At 41.0% G+C, this 15,661-nt stretch overlaps 1 protein-coding gene across 5 annotated transcripts in view; it reads left to right on the top strand.

The window, feature by feature from the left end:
- The first annotated feature begins 6,637 nt into the window (after window positions 1-6,637).
- Window positions 6,638-15,661, top strand: part of cadpsa (Ca2+-dependent activator protein for secretion a) — a 145,425-nt gene continuing 136,401 nt past the window's right edge. For 2 of the 5 annotated variants that reach the window (XM_068593404.1, XM_068593405.1), the window contains exon 1: window positions 6,640-7,560. In XM_068593404.1, the coding sequence (XP_068449505.1) occupies window positions 7,180-7,560 (381 nt within the window). In that variant the 5' untranslated portion in view covers window positions 6,640-7,179. Of the gene's footprint in view, window positions 7,561-15,661 lie in introns of all 5 variants that reach the window. The other 3 variants (XM_068593400.1, XM_068593402.1, XM_068593401.1) reach the window with 3 other exon arrangements.

The raw sequence follows: 15,661 nt of genomic DNA on the forward strand, positions 1-15,661 counted from the left end.
ACACTTTTGGAAAGAATTGACTCCTGCAGCCACAAATATTTCACAGGCATTACACCATCTCAGTGTCTAGTAATATTCTCACAGCGTCTTTATAAGCTACTGAAAGTCTCTGTAAGCTTGCCTTTTGTATTTAGACTACAAGTGTGCAGTGTAAAGTGGTGTACAATATGCTCTATACAGAGACATTTTCTCTCCATCTGTACACATACTAAACTTTTGTGAGAGAATGTTTGCTTGTGCATACATACGGCATTGTCAATAAATATCCTTATCATTGGTCATATGTTCTGTAATAAAGTGACTAAGACATTTTACCTTATCACAGATACCAAGCGCAACCAATTAGAAGTCAGTGGATTTTAGACATTGATCCTCTTTGGTTCGACAGATGAAGGTAGCGCTCTTGATGTTATTGTATTTGATATCATGTTTTTTCTTGTTTTTGGAAGATGAATTTTTGCAGTGCAGTTTTGTGCAGAATGTAATAAGTTATTACATGATTTCATTAATGATGCAATTAATTTAGCACATATTACATTAAGTTAAAAAGAGTGGTATGTTCTTATCTCAATAACGCATAGTAGCCCATCTACTTTAACGTGACACAAGTCCTTCATTTAAAGCAACAGGACTTTGTCTCTTTAGTCGCTGAAACTTTTCACTAACCTTGTCCAAGTAGATGAAGTTCATGTGAAGGCTTCCTGAAACTTCTCCTCTGTGACCACTTGTCCTGCGGACAACAAACCAGGTCAACCAGGTTATTACAAAATTTGCCATTCCTCAGTATTCTTTTGAACAGCAAAATGCCTGTGAACTGTTTTTTACATGGTTCTGTCCATTAATTAACATGTGAAGTAATTGCTCCACACATATATGTTCCAGTTACTTTCAATGTTAGCTGATTCAAGCACAAACCATTTTAAATAACAATCTACAAAACTATTTAAACAAACTTCTGTCTGTTCTGTTTTTAAGTATATCGTAAATTTGAAAAGTTTTGTGTTGTTCTCTCAACTAACAATCACACTATAATGCATTATAACAGAGATAATAATGTATTACTTCAGCCATTGGAATTATAATACACTATGATCCTTGCAAAACAATGTAGTGACTGACCAGCAGTCATGAATTATTATGATATGATTATGACCTTATATATCATTATAAAATGTAGTTAGGTTTCTTCCTCAAGCAAAGTTTGTATGTTTGTCTGTTTGTAGCACGAAAAATTAGCACAGTCATGCTTTGAGCAAATGCTAATGTACACATGCTAAATCAAGTCACTTTATTTGTATAGCAATGAGCAATATTTAAATATTATATTTAGAAAAAATGTAAATATATACCATGCCCCAAGCACAACATCTACCCAAAGACTGAGAAAGAGAGAGAGAGAAAAAGATGGAGGCACTTGCTGAGAGAAAAAGTAGGTCTTCAGCTTTCTTTTGAAAGACAGCAAAGTTAGCAAAGTTAGCACTACCTAAGTGTAAAAGTAATATGTTCATAATTGTAGCTTTCAATGGACTGAAAAGTAAGGTCCTAACTTTAGCACTCCACAGCTATCAGAGAATCAGCACCTAGAAAGGCCGTCTCGCGTCGCTTGTCTCTGTACCAAAAAGTTATGCATGAACACAAAGACTACAACCAATGGTCAACAAACATTTATGGTCTGCACCTGCATGAGAGAAAACTACCTACGGGTAGCAGTTGTTGGTATTCCTAATTCAAAAAGGGAAACTGGAAGATCGAGGGCTGTTGCTACATCGGCCGTTGTTATGATATACATTTTTTTTTAAAACAGCGTTTGCCATTCATTTTCACACCACTGTTGCTCAACAGTGAGCTTAATTCCAGATGACCATGTTGTGAAAATATTAGTGTATTGAACGATCAGTTGAGATGAAGTACATTTAAATGTAATGTAATGCATCTGCTCTGGCTTTCTCATGCCATAATACTTTCTGTGTGAGCCCCCTTGACTTTATCTGTTTGCGTACTTTCCTCACTTCCATGTCTCTTCTTGTGCAGATTCGCTTAAACTGAACAGCCAATCATGTGGATGATTAAGGCCACAGACGTTCACTGATGGCCTGAAATTTTATCTGGTAAGTCAGGGCCTTAAGAGTCATTCATAACCTATTTTTATCTGTGTAAGTAGGTCCTCAGTCTGAGAGAAGTTAGAGGCAGTCCAGAAGATTCTTGAGTCACTAAGACCTACTCACCTGTGTGGTGAGTAGGTCTTGGTGACTCAAGAATCTAATACAGGTAATGTTGCTTGTGACCTCACTATTTTAGAACAATACAATGAAAAATAACTTTTAAAAGCACATCTCGATGGTAGCGTGTTAGTAAGAATCTGATCAGCTCACTAAACGTTCGAAGCAATCCAACCATACACGGGACGATAGTTTCCACAACTCTGCACCTCTACGCCTCAAGGAAAAAACTGTTGCCTACTTGTATGTTTTTATATCAGCCAAAAATCTTGGTTGACTGCAAAAATATAATATATGGACCGATTGGCTCACCTGGTCACCTGGCCATCGATCAGGATGTAAGCACTATAAAACGACCACAGCTGGGTTTCAAATTTACAACAATGGAAGCCAACAAAACTAACACACTTTTTAAAAAAAAGTGTATTAGCAATTTAATGAATACATTCTGTATTTATCTATATTTTATTCAGAATTTACTTTGATCTGACATTGAGTGTAAAATATAACTTTTGGAAATGCATTGATGTATTGATTGATTTTACGTAGTAGAGATACATACCAGTGCAGTACAACACACTCTTGTGTTTGGTCAATATAGTCATGTCCTCTGGTTAGCCTCACCCTAAACTTAGTGGACAATATAGTATCTGTTCTATAGGAGCCTCAGGGTTGATGTTGAAGACAAAATTCACGGTTCCACTCACATGTGCACATAAAGATAAGGAGCTCCATCCAGCGAGAACCACGCATGCATGTGTGTCCTCAGACGTCTGCCCAAACATATTTGGCAGAGATTGATGCTAACATTAGGAGTCGGTTTGATTTTTTACACCTGAAGGTTTAAATATACATTGTATGTGTATCAGTGGCACACATGCATTTGTGTCCTCAGACGACGTCTAGTGGTAGTTGAAAAAATGAAATACCTTAAAGGTAGGCATTACATATTAGAGTCATTTGACCTCACTTTTTTACTTTTATTTGATCTTTATTTAACCTGATAAAATTAGTTGAGAACCAATTCTCATTTACAATGATGACCTGGAGGCACAGTCCACAAGAGGCACAAACAACACAGATACAATACAGGATGACAAACACATAAAAAATAACAAGAGCACAAAAATAAAGAAGAGGCTAAACACAACAACATAATTAATGAATCACTATGTTTGTGAGAGAAGCAATCGCAGTCCTTTGACCTTAGAGACGAAGAGTCCGGAGGGATTAATGTGTCAATGGGTGACGGCTTTGATTCCAATTGGGCCATGAAACAAATCTAGAAACACACATTGACGACAAAAAGAAAATAATTTAGAAAATGGAAGGAAATAAGAAGATAAAAAGGTTTGAAAGTTGGAAATTGATGAAAGCCACAAAGAATGTTTGAAAATGTGAAAAGATGAAGCTGAATTGAGAAAGGAAGAAAATGTGTAGAATTATGCCTGAAGTCGACACAACCATGACAGGGGCAGACAAAGCTGCTCGGAAATCCTCTTTTTCTCCATCCCTTTGGCACAGGATGGATCCTGATCTCAGACACATGCCTTCCACCGTATTCACCACCAGCCAATCAACAGCCTGCAGACAACGTGCTGCTGAAAGCTTCATATTCATATTACACCATGCAGGCTGCTCTTCAATGAGCAAAGCGGCCTCCAAGAACCAAATGCCATCTATGCTGCAGTAAAACTGTGTCGGCTATGAGGAAGCCCGTCTCAGACACGTCAACCCCACTCAGAAGCCAGCTGCTGAGAAAAAGAAAAAGACTGGTATGGTGAGAACCACAGATTTGCCTCACCCTAATCTTAGTGGACAATATATCTATTCTATAGGAGCCTCAGGGTTGATATTAAAGGAAAAATTCACGTTTCCTCTCACATGTGCACATAAAGATAAGGAGCTCCCTCCAGCGAGAACCACGCATGCATTTGTGTCCTCAGACGTTTGCCCTTTAAACATATTAGGCAGAGATTGATGCTGACATTAGGATTCAGTTTGATTTCCACACCTGAAGGTTTACATACTCCCACCACCATCACCATGGTCCAATATAGGCCGTTCCCACCATTGTATGTGTATCAGTGGCACACATCTCAAGGCTAAATATATTTAAAAAGGCGTTTTCCATTATTTGAATGATATTTTCCAGTGTTCTACTGTGTTTTGGTCTAATCATAGATGTACAGACACTCAAAAACAGCTGTTTAAAGTGGACTCCTCCCACCCACACATCTCTTTGTTTGAATGTTGGACAGTTTATTTTGTATAGCCCAGAATCACAAATTACAAATTTGCCTCAGAGGGCTTTACGATCTGTACACATATGACATCCCTGTACCGGGACCTCAGGAAAAACTCCCCAAAAAACAGAACAGTTGGGACCTTTTGTACTTAAATGCTAGTCTATCATAGATTGGACAGAAAAAGGTGATCTTCATGTGATGTAGTCTGTGCACACAGGTTTTTTTACAAGAAACCATACTTGGACATCTGCCTTATGCTCTGTATTTCTTTGATGATGACAAGCCACATGCTGTCTCATTTTTTGCTGACGCCTGAACCTGTAAATTTTTTTGTGTCTCATGCAGTGTCGCTTATTTTCTTTAAACAGAAAATGTCACACTTAACGGCCGCAAGATGGCTCTATTATTACATCATCTCACTCGACATACCAAATGTAACCATTAACTGCTGCAATGATCTTAACCTTGTATTTCTTCTTCCAGAAACTGAGGATAGAGAGAAGCAGAACTATTCGTCTAAACTCCAAGTTCTGTGCACTCCTTATCCGGACCTCGTTCGAAACTCGATCCCATTCTCTATGTGGATGGGTCAGCATCACGTGACCCATCCACAGGTACTAATCGTGTTCGTTTTGCAGATTCAGATTAACCTTGTTTCTGGTTCTCTTCCTCAGCATTTCTCTGCACAGGCAGCCACATTGGTTGCTCTAACAGAAGCATGGAAAGCAAAAGAGCAATTTACATTGACTCGCATTTGTGTTGCGAGTATGCATTTGGTGCTGTTCATGATTTTTAACCTTACCTTGTCTCCCTAAATATCCCCTTCCTCACAATGCTAAGTTGTCGCACGGGTAAAAGACCATGCGACAAAGGGGATGTATGGTTGAAATGATAACAATTTGGTTCACTCAAGGAGAATTGAACCCTAAAAGCAAATTTGGCCAAATATTGTGCAGAGACAAGTCTTCCCTGGACCAAGGCTCTGCCCATTGTTTTAATGTATGAGAAAGAGAACATGCACAGGTTTGACCCCATTTTAAATCTTGTTTGCAAGAATATATGCACATGTAATGTTGAGCTACTGCATTAATCTCTCTTGTGCCTACAGCAGCAACAGGTAGAAGCAGCCTCTGGGCCACTCCATTCACTGTGACCAGGTGAATTTTGTGGTCGTGAAGGACTTCAGGCGGAAAACATTTAAACTCCAAACAACGTTTATTGGATTTCATTGATGACAATACAACTTCAATCCATTTGAATTATTTTGTTCGAATTGAAAGGTGTTTAAGTATGATCAAAAGGGAGGAATGAATGTTTTATTGTAATGGGTATATTATATTTGTGTGTCGGTCAACTGGGAAATATGTTTGTTGAGTAAAACTGTAAAGGTTGGCATTGTGAGACTTGTGGTTTATGCAGCAGCTGATGATCTTCTCCTGTTGACGAATAAAGGACTTGTGTTTGCATGCTACAGTTATGTTTCATGTTAGGTTGTACAAACACAGACAACGCCCTCTTTGCAAGATACATGTATGGATCTATACTACTTTGTTTGTAAATGCAAAAGCAGAATATTCCAATAACAGCCTCAACCCGTGCAATAACAGCCTCAACCCGTGTAAACTGTCTTTATAAAGCTGTGCGATATTCAAGGTCATTTCTTTTTCCACGACACAAGCTAACGAACTGACTGATGAGTGACTGACTACCTCCATATTATATCTGACATTGTAGTGTTTGGTGTGTTGGATTCAGGTCTTATGTTGATTGCGAGCTAGCTCTACGAATAGTAAGAATTAAAATAATTGGAGCTCTATATCTTGACAAAATTCATCATATGGGGCTGGATTTGGGACACATACCTGTGTTGAATCAGATGGAGTCTTTCAACATATTAGACTTTCCTCATTACATATATATTTGGAAGCCTTTTTCATTTTGTCATTTATTTTTATTGCACTTTTTTGCTTGTTTTTTTTGTTGTTGCAAATATCAACAATTCAGGTGATTGTGTCTGGTGTAGCTTATATCCCTGGTATTACATATAAATAAGACATGCAGGCAAAATTCCAGATGTATATTAAATGGTTAAATCAACCATTTAGTCTTTATTCATTTGATCATGTATTTAAAAATAAATCAGCGGTGAAGCTTTTATTGTGAAAGCCCTGCCGCTTTGATTCCGGTCTGCTGCTGTAACCATGCCGTCTTTTGACTCAGATGGATCATCAGGTGGCCGTTCATCTGTTGTGCTCTTAGCCTGATCAAACTGGTCCCAGAGCAGCCGAGGATCGGGTTTCAGCACCACGGTCAGCTCCGAGCCCAGCCTCTTCCTCTCCCCAGTGGGCAGAGCACTAAAACAGCGTTTCCTCCGGTTGTCCCTCCCTGCGACCCCTCCCCCTTAATATCGTCTCTCATGATAAACCCCTCCTATGTGTCACTGACTGCTAGACTTGAAAGGCTTGGAAACCAACCAGACTCTACAACACTTTCGGGTTTTTTTTTTTTCGTCTGACGGCAGTTTAAAAAAATATTCTTCAGAGCTGCTCATCAGTCAGGTTTGCGTCTCCACAGCTGCTTCACCCAGGTCTCTCCCTCTGTGGCGGACTCTGAAGCTGATCGGCATCTCTTTTTTTTTTCTCTTTCCACTTTTGCAGTTTTATCTTTGCAGCAGCAGGTAGCCTTTATTCTCCATTCAAGCCTCGGCCAGCATGTTGGACCCGTCTTCCAGCGAGGAGGAAGGAGATGAGATCCTGGAGGTGGAGCGCAAAGAGGTGGCGGCCCCGAAGAGCCTCGGAGGAGCCCGGCTGTCCCCGGGCCGAGCCTCCGACGGCCACGGCGACGGGGGGCTCCAGCCCCGGGGCCGAGGGAGCGGCGGCGGCGGCGGCGGCAGCGGCGGCGGCAGCGGCGGCCGACCCTCCAGCCCCAGCCCCTCGGTGGGCAGCGACAAGGAGAAAGAGGACTTGGAGAAGATGCAGAGAGAGGAGGAGGAGAGGAAGAAGAGACTCCAGCTGTATGTGTTTGTGATGCGCTGCATCGCCTATCCGTTCAACGCAAAGCAACCTACTGACATGGCCAGGAGGCAGCAGAAGGTAAGACCCGTCTGGCGAACGAGGAACTTCCGAGCTGTGTTTTAAATTCACATCACACCAACTGTTGCTTCCACAGTCGCGGCGTGTCGCTCGATTCAAATATTGAAGAATGCAGACTTAGAACTCAGTTCACCTCAGAGAGGATTCCTCACACATTCAGTCCGTCAAACAGCACAGGAGGATCCGAACCGCTACACTTTTATTTGTGGACTGCGATGCGAAGTGCAGTCTGAGAGGATAGTTACACTACCTCACTGCACATTAGGCATCGGCAGCACATTTCCACTGTTTCTCTTTAGATTAAAAAATATGTTTCTTTTCGCAACGAAATGTGCTAAATCGAAAAGAGAGAGGGACAGGGTTTGCAACATAAAGGAGCGGCTGAAGGATGATATGTGTGTGAGGTTCCCACCCGTTGTAGTAGTCCTTGCGTATGTGAACAGCCTCTGGGCATAGAGCCCCCCCCCCCCCCCCCCCTTCACTCCCTTTTTGCTCAGCTCTTATGAGAACAATCTGTTGCACAGGAGAAACTGATCCTGGCTTATGTTTCTTCACACAGTCTGTCAGCTGTGATGTTTATCTTCAGGGACATCCCCACACCCTGAGGTACTTTTGAGACCAATAATTGGTTTGGTTAAAAAAAATCTAAACAACAACATAAAACATAACATTTTTAAGATACACTATGTGACTTTGTTGTAGGTCTGTTTCTGAACTGGGGCTCTGCAGACCCCTTGTGTCTGTACCGGTGTCACGGTCCTTTCACCACAACGAGGCTCTGAAGGCACCAGTGTGCTTGATGTGAACTAGTTTGTACAAAATGTCTTCTGATTATGTCAGAGGGTCAAAAGCCAGTCATTGTAGAGAACGGAAGGTGGGGGGGCTTTACAATCTGTACACATAATGAAAGTAGTACATGATGGATGTATCTGTACCGGAATTACCTTCAATGACAGTACAGGGTCTGAGTCTATGGTTCACCAGGTGCATTTAGTGAAAGCAGCATGCAGCAGCAGCTGCAGACCTCACTCAGCGTCGACACCCATTTACCCCTTCAGCCAGTATTTCCGTGCAGTATTCAAACAAGTTTGGGTGCGGCTCAGTCTAATATATAGTACCAGCAAGTTGTAAGAAAGGTACTTTGGTTTACAGTTGAGGGTTACTCCAGATACCCACGAGATATCTGAAACATGGCCACTGTGGCCACTGGATGCGGCATACATTGAGCTCTGACTGCAACATGGCTCTACTACGTTTAGACAAAGGTACCAATGTGTACTGGAAGCATTTTTCAGAGTACAAGAGATGAGCTGACGTAGAATCATGATGAATAAAACGTTTGGGTCTTTTATGCTCAACTTGGGCTACTCATCACGGCAAACTAACATTCTCAAAGTTACTCAAAGTTCTCCATATTCTGCTGCCATCAGCGTCCGTGTAGTTAGAAAATGTTGGATGTGCACAGACAGGTGCCGTATGGTCCACATCACGGCCGGACTGGGGGGAAAGGGTGTCCCGGGAGTTACTGTCACAGACCGACCCACTCAATACACGGTGCGTTCATACAGTCCACCACCCACTCCGCCACACGCTGAGCAACGCACAATTACGCAGCGCCTCCAACCTCGCCTCGGCGATGGTGTGCGTCCTGACCAGCCCACCTGACCAGCCCAGCCCTGTCAGCCCACCAGGGATTTTTCCCGCATCAACAACAACCACACTTAGTTAAAACGCACCGCTCACTTACGCAGCGCCTCTCATTCGACTGCCCCCCCCCCCCTCCTGCACTAGAACCCTGCACAGTGCACAAACAAGTGATTGCAGCACAGCTGCGTCGGCGGCAGCAAATGTAAAAAAACAGTAACACAATCAGCATTTTATTCACCAGACGCACATAACCCTCTGTTGAAAAGGGGTCATCAGTAAATCCTGAGATTATCGGTTTGAAGTTCGACGTTCTAGCTTCACTGACCAATCACAGCGCATGTTAATGGTCACGTGGGCTTTGTGACCAATCACACGTCCAGACACTCTAGAAGGCTCTTTCATGCATTTTAATCAGGCTCCTCTTGCATAGAGGAAGGCAGGTGAAGTGTGATTGGATAGAAAATGCTGTTAACCAGGTCCCAAGAAGCCATACAAGAGGCCTGAACTGATGAAGGCAGCTGGACATGAGAGCATAAGCTAATAGGGAAAAATAATTATAATACATGTAGTGTATTTGTGAAAAACAATTACATTATAAAATACAATAGCTATAACTTCTAATTATAAAACACCTGCATAGCGGCCATGTGGCCACTATGCAGGTAACCGAGGCTTAAGCGTTCCATTCCCCAATGCTGCACTTTAAAATAAATAAATAATATATAAATGGAGCTGTAGAGCGCTTTTACACTACTTGACACACAAACATACACACACACACACACACACACACACACACACACACACAGGAGCAATTTGGGGGTTAAGTGTTTTGCCCAAGGGCACATTGACATGGCATAGCAGAGCCAGGGATCTAACCGCTGATCCTCTGATTGAAGGACGACTCCGCTCACCACTGAACCGCACTCTTTAAACTATCTGCCCTTTGAGACGGGACGACGTGAGTATTGATCCAGCAGTCACTTGATTTAGGAAGTGTCACGCATATAGGTTCTCTAATCGGGTCATAATAATCTCTGTTAACACCCACAGGTTCTTTATCACTGTGGCAGCCATTTATTGAAATAAAAGAAAAGCATCAATGTTTATACATGTGTGTCATTCTGTCTGAACTAATTCAACCCTCAGTTTGAGTTCACCCATACAACCAAGTATTGATTATGCTGTTCAAGTGAAGCTGAATAAATAATAAAGTTAGTTTTTACAAGTGAACAGTGGATGTATTTGTATAACTTAAAGGCGTGGATAATCTTCCAGTAAAGGGTCTGTCTTCAGATTGAAACATCAGGAACAAATCTTTAAAAGCGAAAGCTACAAAACAAATTCGAAAGATGTCATTCAAGTAGAACTGGAGTGATCACAGTGTTGCAATCAAAGTAAATGTAATATTTGGTACTAGATGATATTGACTTACAGGTATGAAGAAGCAGCTCTTGCGGAGGAAATCTTTTATTTATGAATGATTCTTTGTCAGTCAGCAGAGGCGTGTATAAACAGTTCTTATGTCACAGACAACAAAACAGTGCCCTTCATAGTTCAGAAACCACAGCGTGTCACTTTCTAAATGGGCTATAGTCATTGCTACTGCATGCTCACAGCTGTAGTATGTTGTCCATCCATACATGCTTCCTGTGGTGACTAGGATTTTGATTTTTTGTGAATCCTTGTTCATGCTTGTTGCCGTAAACATTTTGTTAGTTCTTATTGAATTCTTCTTCATTCTAAAATGCATTGTTGTATAACGCTAAACATTTAGTCGGCCTAATTTAGTAAGCAAATTAAAGTTATGTGTGTAAATTAAAGGTACATTAGTAGATTAAAGTTACATACATAAGTTAAAGTTACATATGCAACTTAAAGTAAGTTAATTTTCCTGACAAGTTCCAGATAATTACATTTTTTACTTGGATCAGCCAGATTCCACCCTATATCTCCCGCCTTTATGCTAAAACTAAGCTAATGGTCTTTTTGCTCCAGCCCCAACATACAGACATGGAAGTGATCTACTGTACACATTATCCAACTAGCGAAGATGGTTTCCACAAATTATAATCTGACTTAACAGGAGCCCTGGTTTGCTTTGTGATTCATTATTTCTATCAGCATGTGTTTGTGTTATGTTCCCCGATTAAATCCATGGGATGAGGGGGGTAACAGTGTAAAGTGACAAAGAGTCATGGGCAAACTAAATGGGGATTTTTTAACAATCAACTGAGATGCTTAATAGTAAACAAACCAAAGGGTCAGGCTACCAACACTCGCACACACGGCTTGAGCAGAGGAAATCAACACATCTAACAACAAACAGCTTGAACGCTGCTACTTGTCTGAATCTCCCGGCCTCTTAACCACCTTGGCATTAATCTGCAATTGAGCCCAGTCGCGTACGCTCACACGCTGCAGCTGCTCGGCAGGGAAAAGGGTGGCACCTGAAGGGGCACTTGGGATACAGAGCAGAGAGAGAGAGAGAGAGAGAGAGAGAGAGAGAGAGAGAGCAGAGAGAAAACACAACATGCCGCGTAACAGCATGTGATTGTGCCTTCTAAAGCGTGAAGTAATACAATACAACGTTAATGGAACATTCTTTGGGCTTCTACACCAGAGCACAGCACAGACAGCTCAGTCAGTGAGGGGAGGAGCTGGTATTTATCACGCAGGCTGAGATGTCAGCCTGACATGTGATTCTTCATCGACCGAGCAGCCATTAGATCTATCTGTGTCTCTATCAGAGGCAGCACACCGTTCTGATGCAATGGAGGGAACAGTGTTTTCGACGGAAAGACATCCAAGCATGTGATGCTGTGAATCTGTCACACAGAAGGAACAATACAGCCGACCTAACAGTGTCATCACCTGGCTCGGGAAACACACTTAAAATGCTAACAATGTTGAATGTATTTATTACAACAAAAACCATAAAGTTGACCTGTCAGGTGTGTTAGTTGCAAAAGACAGTTGTACTTTGTCCAAGTAGCCTTGTTTTACTGCAGTTAATGGGTTCTATAAAAAAAAGCTATGGCACAAAACATGAACTGAGCAAATTTCAATCCAGTTTGGTGTCGCCCTGATTTATAGGAAGTGTCATGAGATCACTTCTGTTGTGATTCAACGATACACAAATAAAATCTAGTTGATATTTTGATTTATATTTTTAATTTGCATTAGAAAAAAGTTAACAGAGTGGAAACAGTGGAAAATCAAAAACAAACTTGAAATATTGCATGTGTGGCAGAGCTGAAAAGTTGGATTTCCCAAAAAAGCAACATGTGAAAAGTGCAACACACTTAACACTTTTTACACACTCAACATGTCATCACTGTCAAATGTCTTTGGAAGTACTCTGTATACATTATATAGAGTTATTCCTTTATATCTATGTCATGGTTTTATCCGTATGTCTGATTCCTGGGTAAGTACATTGAGAGCAACGACAAACCAAAGTCCAATTCCTTTTAGTTGTTCACATACTTGGCTGATATAGCAAATTCTGGTTCAGTGAATATATTCTGATGTACGTACCCAGATGGGACTTTTATGCCAGTCAAGTTTCGGCTGCACTGGAGAGACAAAAATAATCATGACTTTCCTCAAATGACTACGTGAATTATCATGAACGTCATAATATCATCCACACGCTTTTTTGTTTTCTTCTTGAAATTCTGTAAAAACATCCGGATGGATCTTAACCATTAATCAGCTTGAGCAAAGGAATGTTCACTCTGCTCACCGCGATCCCTCTCTGTGACAGTGAATGGGAGAATGTAACCATGGCGACTGCACGGCTGTAGTCTGAGAGGAGGCACAACTTGCTCCTGTCGCTGTGTATCAGAAAGTGAAAGAAAGAATGAAAGCAGCATTTCTGTAATATAATAATTGCACAATATGTCCTGGTCACGTAAAATATTAAATGAATATTGCAGGCCATGATTAAGTATCTACTGTTGTACTCTCAACAACAGACTGCGTACCTTTTGGGGTAATTTATGAAGCGCCAGCTCGTGACTTTCTCTTTACCGTGGTAGCAGTACTCTGATGTAACTGATGTAATAGACCGCTGTAGTGGGATCAGAACTTCTAGGGTTTGTTTTAAAAGTAAGAAAACCTCATTCAAAGCCTGATTGGCATTCGTAGCTAAGCTAATAATTGCAGATTCAGTGTTGGAACAGAGCCCATCATTCTCATCATAACGTTCTGCTGCTTTATGTAGGATGGAAGTTTTTTTTTTAAAAACAAACTATACTATTTTTTTTAAAACATATTTGTTGTTTATTTATTTTTTATGTTATTAGTGGCTTTCAATGAACCACATTTCCCATAAACCCTAGGCCTACACTGGCTAAATGTGGAAGCTAGGACATGCTATGGGCAAGTAGAGGGGTGTTTGCACATTTCTGTAATAACAGCAGGACAATGGAGTGTCTGTGGTTAGTTCAAACAACTGTAGTAACAACAGGACACTTGAGTTTCTGTGCTTAGCTGAAACGTTTATATACCATAACTAATAACTTAGTCATATTGCAATTCTAGTGTTTCTGCAGCCTTTAAGCTCCCTGCTAGGACAACCCTTTGTACTGGTACACGTAGTGTATTCTGTATTCCATTTCCTGCTGTGTTTTAAATATGTAGTAGTCGCTGGTGTTAGTGCATTTTGGAATGAACACACACATACACATCCAGCCTATACACAGCTAATGTGCAGTGCACAATGCTTCAGATTTACAGTGTATATTATGCGGTAAAACCTTCCTCATGTTTACTCCATATTTCACACAAAGGGTGCAGGCTGAGAGCAGATCCCCCCCACATCGCTCACTAAAGTTCTTGTTATTTCTCGCTGTGTCAACATGTTGTTGTCGCGTCATCATGTTACCATGTATCTACTTCATTGTCCCAATGAGATACTCCTCCACTCTGGGGAGTGCATGATGAAAGACATGTGCAGTGAAAGCCTTTTCACTTCATCGTCACATGGAACAGCTCTTTAGCTGACTTCCGAGCATATTTGTTGACTTCATCCTTTGGCAATCTCGTCTCCTCAAAAACAACAACAGGCTATATTCTACCTCAGTGACAAAAAAAATAATGGAATTTCATATTTCAACATCAAGTGCACTGGTAGAAAATAATTGAGTGCATTAACTCAACTGGAGTTAAAGAAAATGTTGAGGTATTCCCATGTTCTGCTACTTTATACTACTATTTAAAATGACTTGTAATTTTGTACTGCACTTTACGGCATTTAAATATCGCTTATATTGACATCTCGGACATATGATGTCTTTTAAAAGATAAAAAAATACCCAACAGTATATAAAGTACCGGAAACTAGCTTCACCTTGAGCAGCTCCAACATTAAAATGCTCCTTACATTAACTCTTTTAATGCATTAACAGAAATATGAACTATATGTGCCCTCACTAACATGTAAAATGTACACTGTAGTGGTGTGTATGTGCCCGTATAGTATAGACTACACTCATTAAAGGAAATGTAAGGCTTTTAAAACTGTAGCCTCCACACTCAACAAATTACTAAACCAATTTCTCTTATGATTTTTGAGTTCCCAATTATAAACCTCTTATCGTGTGATCTAACACGTTCCATTCCTCTAGGGTTTTTTATTATTATAATTAATAATTTAGCTCCCACTCGGATGAGACGCTAAAGCTGACTCATAGATGCAAAAACTCAGGTAGAATGGATGATACACAGACTAGAAGCTTTCATTCATCCTTTGTTCATTCATCACTAGCAAAACAGGAAACTGAGCGAATCTCAGAAGAGAAGAGACGATGGTAGGAACAAACCATTTCTGTCACCAGGTCAAGCAACTGCTCCAGTGCAGAGAACGCTTAAACGGCTGTGGAATGCAAGCCATTCAAAAGGAGCCATCAGCATCACGGCTCAGACACAATGCTACAATCAGTCTGTGTTTCAAGGGGAGGAGACGTAGAGGTAGACGGAGAATGAGCGTCTCGTTTGACATTCTGTGTTTAGATCAGACTTTGGAGCTCATCCGCCTTCTCGAAACACATTTGCCAGTCAGCTGGGTAGTGGGTGGTACTGCACCGGGCTTGAGATTCTGTGGGCTGAGAAGAGATAAAGCCATGGCTGTTCCCTGTTTGGGAAGGTTTCTTTAATGTTCAGACCTGTCTTATGAAGGCTTGATGTTTTCGGGCCTCACGCATTAGTTGCAGGTAGAGTTGCTTTGGAGCGTCTGTGTCCCAACACATACCGTTGCCACGTTGCTAAAAGTAGAAACATCACAGGTTGAGCATACTCTGATGCAAATAAAAGTCCAGCAGTGAAAATATGAGCATTCAAATATATTTTGTGAAAAATGTAAAGATTTAAAATATCATCTCCATCTATCTGAGTTTAGGATTTTGACGAAAAATAAATCTGTTGGTCATCCTTCATCCCGGGATGTGAC

This window comes from Clinocottus analis, unplaced genomic scaffold (assembly GCF_023055335.1).
Source record: "Clinocottus analis isolate CAN_PGR_092001 unplaced genomic scaffold, fCliAna1.0.p SCAF_3, whole genome shotgun sequence".
Classification (NCBI taxonomy): Eukaryota; Metazoa; Chordata; class Actinopteri; order Perciformes; family Cottidae; genus Clinocottus; species Clinocottus analis.